The sequence below is a fragment of the Mauremys mutica genome, chromosome 4 (genome assembly GCF_020497125.1).
Source record: "Mauremys mutica isolate MM-2020 ecotype Southern chromosome 4, ASM2049712v1, whole genome shotgun sequence".
Classification (NCBI taxonomy): Eukaryota; Metazoa; Chordata; order Testudines; family Geoemydidae; genus Mauremys; species Mauremys mutica.
In genome coordinates this window covers 121,824,071-121,832,362 of record NC_059075.1, presented here as the reverse complement: position 1 = coordinate 121,832,362, position 8,292 = coordinate 121,824,071, and the positions used below count along the sequence as shown (strand labels likewise).

The following is an 8,292-nucleotide window of genomic DNA, read 5'->3' as shown; positions in this document are numbered from 1 at the left end:
CATCAATGCTTTGCCTCTCACACTATGACTATTTAATTTCTCTAATAGCCTCATGTGAGGGACTTCGGATATGTCTACATTGCAATAAGAAGTGTACATACCTGAGCTAGCTTGAACAAACCTAGCTCAGGTATGTCTAAATGTGCTGTGGTCACACTTCTGATTGCAATGTAGAGATGTCCATTGTCAAAGGCCTGCTCTAAGTCTAATAAAATATTTCCTTTATCTATTGCCTTATTGACACAAGCAAAGAATTCTAATGCATTCACAAGGCACAACTTTCCTTGCACAAGCCATGCTGGTTAGCCAATCCTATTGTAATCTTTTACATGTTGTATAATTCTGTTTCTAATTAGCATTTCAACCAATTTACCAAGAACACAATTCAGGTGTACTGGTCTGTAATTCCCTGCACCAACCCTAGCCTTTTAAAAAATATAGGTACAACATTTGATACTCTTCCAGTATACTAGATATTTTTAATGAGATGGCATATTTTTTGCAAGCAGCTCAGTTGCTTCATTCCGAAGCTCTTCAGAACTCTTGGTTGTACCATATGCTCTGGATGATTTATTGCTTTGTAATTCCTTCATTTTTTTTTCAGCATCTCTTTGTTTAGCATCTCAATCTTTTATCTTCTTTAATTGCTCCCTTTACCTCCTGTTAAAGCATGTCATGCTTACCTTTCTGCCTGAAATTTTCCTGAGCTGGGCTCTGTATAGAGGTAGGACCAAAACAGCCAAGGTAGGTAAGCTGACATTTGGCCAGGACGTAGTACTTAGAGGATTCTGGCAAACTTAGTGTTGCATTGTTTGAGTTATGAAGGTCTGAAAATAGTAGTTTGTGTGACTCGCCTCCCCCCGCCCCCGCAAGAAACAATGTATTCTCTCTCATCAGCTGTGGCAACCAGATGTTATTCCATGGAAGGCAAGGTCCCACCTCCTTTGACAGGTAACCCCATCCCCTGCACTAGAGTTAGATTTTGCTCCCTGATATTGAATTTGAATCTCTTGGCTGCAGTCTGATATCATTACTACTTGTTCTGCCCTTGGTTACTGCTGACAGTAACTGCTCCTCTTCTCAGCAGGTTCCGCTTGCTATTTCCATGGGGGATGAAAACCGAACTGGAATGACTGAATTCTACTTCCATCCCTTCTCAAGTCTCCCCAAGGTGCAGCTGCTGATTTTCCTGATCCTTCTGCTCATGTACGTGGTCAGTGTCTGTGGGAACGGCACCATTGTGCTCATTGTCTGTACCAATCGCTCCCTCCATACCCCCATGTACTTCTTCCTGGCCAACCTGGCAGCTATGGAGATCTGCTACTCCACCATCATTGCCCCACTGACCCTGGCCAATCTCACATCTTTGAGGAAGGCCACCATCTCCCTGGCTGGCTGTGGCACACAGATGTTCTTCTTTATCTTCCTGGGAGGTGCTGGATGTGTGCTGCTGGCTTTCATGGCGTATGACCGATATGTGGCTATCTGCCACCCACTGCGCTACACCCTCATTATGAACTGGACTGTCTGTGTGAGCATTGTAGCTGCATCCCTGGTACTGGGCTTCTTGGTATCCCTTAATATGACCATCCTGATCTTCCACCTGCCATTCTGTGGCACCAATGAAATCTACCATTTCTTCTGTGACATTCCTGCTATTCTGCGTCTGGCATGCAGCAACACCCATGTCCACCAGGTTGCCCTCTATATTTGTAGTGTCATAAACGTGGCCATCCCTTTCCTGTTGATTTGCATCTCCTATGCCTTCATTGTGGTCGCCATCCTGCGGATCAGCTCTGGAGCTGGCCGGCACCGTGCCTTCTCCACCTGCTCCTCCCACTTGATGGTTGTTGCCCTGATGTACGGCTGCAGCAGCTTCATATACTTACGCCCTAGTTCCAGTTACTCCCCGGAGCAAGGCCGGGTAGTGTCTGTGGTGTACACCTTTGTCACTCCTGTATTGAACCCCTTGATCTACAGCATGAGGAACAAGGAGCTAAAGGATTCCCTGAGCAGAGCACTGGGAAGGAAAATGCTGCCTCAGAGTAAATGACAGATTTAGGACATCCTTCAGTAAACAAGACCCTCTCCAGAGACACAATGTGGGTAGCCCCAGTTGATTGGGAATGGGATAAGGAGCATTTTGCCTTATAGTACCTTCATGTCAGGGGCCTTGCCATGTCTCTGGGTATTAGGGAATGGGATTGTGAAGTTGTATACCCAGGTGCTATGGTACATTCTGGTCACACATGCTAGTTACAAGGAGAAACTGCTGTTGAAATTGCCAAGTCCTCCTGGTGAGTACGAAAAGACATTAGACTAGTCCAGGAGAAGCAGAGTACCAGATTCCTCTGCCCAGTGGACTGAAGGTCTGAGAATCTGCTTGAAACACTGTAGTTGTCACTCCTAGGGAGTCCGGTCTAGCTGTATGTTTGACTGGGTGGGCTTTGGAGGAGCTGCTTCTTTATCTCTCTCAACCAAAAGCGGTATAAAATAACACCAGGGTTACATGATGTCAACTAAAATTTCTCCTTCCTATAATTTTTTTTTTCAATTTATGATTTTTAGAAACAATTGCCTATGATTATTCTAACTGAAAGAAGTTAGACAAGGAAATATTTATCTCCTTCTCTTCAGTTTACTTTAGCAACACTTTTTTGTGTATAGCAAATTCTGCTCTTCCTCCTGTATAGTCAGCCAGTCTTTATTCACCGAGTATGTCTATATTACAATCAAGAGGTGTGATTGCAACATGTGTAGATATACCCAAACTAGCTATGATCAAGAGCGCTCACTAAAAATAGCAGTGAAGCCACAGCAGCATGGGCAGTGGCACAGGTATCCGGGACACTGGGTACATAGTCAGGTGAGTAGCCCTTGCCACGGCTTCACTGCTATTTTTTGCGAACTAGCTCGATCATAGCTAGCTTGGGTATGCCTGCAAGTGCTGCAATCATACCTCACGATTGCAGTGTAGACATACCCACTGTTGTATGGGTCTTTCACACGGCAACAGGGGAAAGGAAATAGGCAATCAAAAGAAATATCTGATGGTAAAACCCTGCAAATTGGTAGCAGGACTCAGCAGTAGCAACTATTTCCCGTAATTAATGTCTATTATGATTTATTACACTAGCACCCAGGAGCCCTGATCATATTAGGGCCTTATTGTGCTAGGTGCTGTACAAACATAAACATACATACACACATGTAACAGTCCGGTGCGGGGGGCTCAGCCCTCTCAGGTGCGGCCGGGAGCCAGGCCGACTCACTACACGGCCTAAGTTCGTTATCAGTCTCCGAAGGTCCAGGGGTTCCGCCCCTCAGGCGGGCTGAACAAAAGGCAAGCAGTCAATAAGGCCCACGCCCTCAGTCAGGGCGGGGCAGCAAATAACAGTTCTAAGCTCAGACCCTCAGTCCGGGGCTGAGCACACAGAGTCACTGAGATAAACCCAGGCCCTCCGTCAGGGCGGGGCAGCAAACAATAGTTCAAGGGGCTCAGGTCCTTACAGCAGGAGCTGAGCAATAACACAGTCAGAGGTTTAAGCTCCAAGCCCTCAGTCAGGGCGGGGCAACAACCAGCAGTTCTAGCCCAGACCCTCAGGCAGGGGCTGAGCAGACAGCATTAGTCCAGGGCTCAGGTCCTTGTAGCAGGAGCTGAGCTACAGCATTAGTTCAGGGCTCAGGTCCTTGGAGCAGGAGCTGAGCTACAGCAATAGTTCAGGGCTCAGGTCCTTGTGGCAGGAGCTTAGCAATAACAAAGTCAATAAGGTAAGCCCGGGCCCTCAGTCAGGGCGGGGCAACAAACAGCAGTTCTAGCCCAGATCCTTACAGCAGGAGCTGAGCATCCAGAGTCAATAAGGTAAGCCCCGGCCCTCAGTCAGGGCAGGGCAGCACAACAGCAGTTCTAGTCTCAGGTCCTTACAGCAGGAGCTGAGCAACAACAATAGTCAGTAAGCCCAAGCCCTAGGTCAGGGCGGGGCAACAACCAATAGTTCAAGGGGCTCAGGTCCTTGTCTCAGGAGCTGAGCAACAACCAAAGTTCAGGGGCTCCGGTCCTTGTCTCAGGAGCTGAGCAACAACCAAAGTTCAGGGGCTCCGGTCCTTGTCTCAGGAGCTGAGCAGCAATCAGGCAAGTGTAGGCTTCTGTGCCTGCGCGCTGGTGTGAGGGGGAGACTGCCACCCGTGAGTGGGGTGGCAGGGGGGACACAGGCCAACCACTCCCCTGTGTCCCAGCCCGGGGCCCTAGCAGCGGCTATCACTGCCGCTGGTCAGTGGGGTCCTGACCGCAACACACTGACATGGGCACCTCGGTGCCTACAGCCTGACAGGGGTCGGCTACCCCCGGGCTACACTCCATCTCCCCCTCCTCGGGTACCTGCTCGTCTCTGGGGTCGGGCGCTGGGTCCCACACCATGGGCTCCTCGCCGTGCTGAGAGCCGGCTAGCTCGGGCTGCTCCTCCGGACTCGGGTCGGGGGGATGCTCCAACAGCTCCTCGGGGTACCGAGCTCGGGGCAGGCTCGGCCAGTCCTCTTCCGGATACCTGGCTCGGGGAAGGCTCGGCCAGTCCTCCTCCGGGTACCTGGCTCGGGGAAGGCTCGGTCCGTCCACCTCCGGATACCTGGCTCGGGGAAGGCTCGGTCTAGCAGGAGCTCGGGCCGGAGTGTCTGTCCTCTCCGGCCGCCGGGGTCCAACTGAGCGTTGGGGCCGGGCCTTTATACTTCTTGTCCCGCCCCTTGACTTCCAGGGGGCGGGGACAGGTGGTGGTGGCTCCGCCCACTGAGGTGGCTGTTCTGGTTCCTCTCTCTCCGGTGCGGCCGGGAGCCAGGCCGACTCACTACAACACACTAAGCTAATATGAGCCAAATGGATGAAAACAAACAAATCTAAGCAATAGGGGAGGGAGGATGAGCGTAACAACAATAGAAACCCATCTATACGCATAATTTGCAGAATAAGAGGGGTTTTTAATTTTATTGTTAATTATATGTATATGTAAATAAAACAAGAGATTAATGATATCAATAATACCTTTCACTTCTTTTAAATAAAACCTGAATTAATGTCATGGTGTGTCTTTAAGAAAAATAGCCTTACAGCAGACTAAATGTATGATGATATTCCTGTATTTTTTTCTTTACTGTTGACTCTTGTAAAATTTTATTCCTCTTTCTAAAGTTGTTTCAAGTTGGATCTGTGTGTTTAATGTGCTTGTAAATGACTCTTTAATACAATTTATGCATTACAAAATAAAATCTTTGTACCTGTTTTTTCTCTCACGTGATGACTGTTTTATTTTAACACATGTGCTAACATAGGCTCAGATCCAGCCCATACCCTTATGCATGTGTTTGCATTTAAACATGGGATTAGTCCAGTAATTTCAATGGGAATACTCATGTGCTTAAAATTAAGACATTAATTTACTGCTTTTGTGGATCGTGATATGGTAAAGAAGGGGAGATAAAATCTAACATGACCAGGGATCAGATAGGTAAAAATTAAGAGATTGTAATATTTCACATTGTCATTTCTGATAAAGCAGTAATGCTTTTATTGAAAATATTACTCCTGGGGGAATTCTGCGCCACTGCGCATATGCAGAATTTATGTCCACTGCAGATTTCTCTGCTTCCCTGCAAAAAAATGACTTTCTAATGTGGGAGCAAAGGGAAGCCACAAGAGCAGTCATGAGACTCTCCCCAGCAGTATGTTTCGGGTGCCCAGGGCAGCCGTCAGGAAGGTAAATCACTGTGGGGCCGGGACTGGGGAAGACCCAGCTGGTGGCTCCTACCCTGCTCTGGGTTCAGCTGCTAGTCCCGGCTGTGGAGGATGGGACTTCCTCTTCCCCTGCATGGCATCCGGGACAGTGTCAGACCCACCACCAGATTTTTCCTCTAGCTGTAGGAAGCTCGCAAACTGCCTCCCACTCCCTGCACTTCCTACACCCATTGATCCTCATCTGCAGGGGGAAGGATCACTGTACAGGGAGCTGCTCCCCCATCTGCCCAACCCCTGTGCATCCAGACCCACTCCTGCCCAGACCCTCCCGCCGAGCCTCACCCTCCTGACCCAGAAACCCCCCTGATGAGCCCCACTTCCCCTGCACCTGGACCACCCTGACGAGCCACCTGCATATGGATCCCCACCCAACCAAGCCCCAACCAGCTGCACCTGGATCCCCATTCCACTGATCTCCAGCATCTGCAACGTCCCCACCCCCAGCTGAGCCCCCAACACCAAGACCCCACTGCCAAGCTCCATCTGCCTCACACCCAGACACCCCCCTGCTGAGCCCCAACCACCTTCACCTGGACCCCCCCTGCAGAGTCTCATTACTGTTTAAACAAGCCCCTGTGCATCCAGATCCCCCACACACCCCGGATCCTCCACTGAGCCACCTGCACCCAGATTGTCCCACACAGAACTGTCTCAATCGACACCTGGATCCCCCCACACTAAGCCCCTCCATGCTTGGATCCTGCCTTGCTGAGCCTTCCTGCTCACACCTGGTGTACTGGGCACAGAGGGGTGGGGCCCTATCCTTGCACTGTGTCAGGGTTGCGTGCAGCTTCATTGCTGAGTCTGTGTCCTGGGGTGGACCTGCACAGTGATCTCCCACCTCTGTGCAGTCAGTGGCCTGTGCTCCCTGGTGCCATGCTGGAGCCTCTACATTTATTTGACAAATAAAATTTGCAGAATTTTAAAATATTGTGCATATAAGTTTTAATTTTTTGGCACAGAAGTTTTAATTTTTTGGTGCAGAAGTTTTAATTTTTTGGTGCAGAATGCCCTCAGGAATAATTAAATATAGAACTATATCTCAAAAGCTGTCTGGGGAGAAACTGGAGATTTGGGCTGCTGGTTAGTTGGGGCTTTTGGCATTTGTGGAGGTATGGAAGGTAATTTCGTATAGTGGGATAAACACATTAACTTTATATTTGTGCTAAAATGACCGGAACTGAAACAATTAGCAATGTTGTCATTTACACTGTCATGTGCAAGAGTTAACACTGTAATGAGGTGTATGAGGCCTGAGAGTTTCTGTTTCAAACTGTCTGCCCACAAAAACAGGTATCAGTTCACATTTTAAGGTTTTATTCACCACCATTGTGAGGTGAGGGTTGTTATGACCAGCTGAAGTCTGGCAGGGACATGAACACCAAGAAAGGTGAGGAATTGTGATTAGGTGGAATGGGAAGGAACTGAATAAAAGGAAAATTTCAGCTGGATTTCATGTAAGAGTGAGGCCTCTTAGACTAGAGTATGGGAAGGGTTGGAAAACTCATCATTACAGACAATAAAGTCCAGAATGGACAAAATTCTGTGGGTGACATGGTAGGTGATAAACCTGAAACTCCTTCTGGGGCCCAGCAGTGTCACCCCTCCCTTGGCCAGAGGGGTTACTGTTCGATAAAGTCAGACGCTTCTTTCCCTCAAGATGCCTCCCCCACTTAGGAGCGAGTCTGGGAATAAGACTCAAATCCAGGTCTCTTACAGAACAGCTGTTCTACAACCCAGGCCCAGCCTTTGCAGTGCTCTCAATCACTGCTACCTCTAGGGAAGCAGGGCAATGGGAATGAGAATGGAATATGCTTAACTTTAAGGGCAGTGGTTCTGGGCCTTCAGTTCAGAGAGAAGGCAGCGTGAACTGGAGGACTGGAGACACAGCGTTTCAGTCCTGGCTCTGATGCTCAATCACTCTATGGCTTTAGCAAATTGCTTTGAATCAGATCCCCAAAGTAATTTAAGTGCTTAATTGACATTGAAATCAATGCGAGTTAGGGCCTGAATACCATTTGAGGATCTGTGCCTTTATCTTAGTGTCAGTTTCTCTGCCTACTTCACGAGTTCTTTTCTAAGGCCTGGTCTACACTTAAAATTTAAGTTGACATAGCTCCATCGCTCAGAAGGGTGAAAAATCCACACCTCAGAGAGACATAACTATGCCAACCTAACCCCCCAAGATAGATGCAGCTAGGTCAACGGCAGAGGTAGATGGTGTTCCTACAGCAATGCAAAAACTCTTTCTGTCACTGTAGACTGCATCTACGATACAGCATTGTACAGGCACAGCTATAGCACCATAGCTATGTTGCTATAGTCCCCATCATGTAGACATGGCCTAGGTGTTACTTAGGGGCTCTCTTGACAGTGTTTTCAGACTATAAAGGGCTGTATGGGTGCTAAGTATTACTCTGGAAGTAATTATTGAGCAGCATTTAGGTGAACCACAAAAGGCAACGTTTATCAAATGGCTTCTGACTATGTGAGGAGAAATCCATACTGAA

General features: G+C 48.3%; 1 protein-coding gene across 1 annotated transcript; it reads left to right on the top strand.

The window, feature by feature from the left end:
- The first annotated feature begins 1,105 nt into the window (after positions 1-1,105).
- LOC123369740 (olfactory receptor 10V1-like) lies at positions 1,106-2,550 on the top strand. The gene has a single exon (XM_045015673.1). The coding sequence runs from the start codon at positions 1,106-1,108 to the stop codon at positions 2,051-2,053; it is 948 nt and encodes a 315-aa protein (XP_044871608.1). The 3' UTR covers positions 2,054-2,550.
- Positions 2,551-8,292: the final 5,742 nt, after the last annotated feature.

What these genes read in the sequence shown, in the direction of transcription:
- LOC123369740 (XM_045015673.1), top strand. Translation starts at nt 1,106, where the DNA reads ATGGGGGATGAAAACCGAACTGGAATGACTGAATTCTACTTCCATCCC.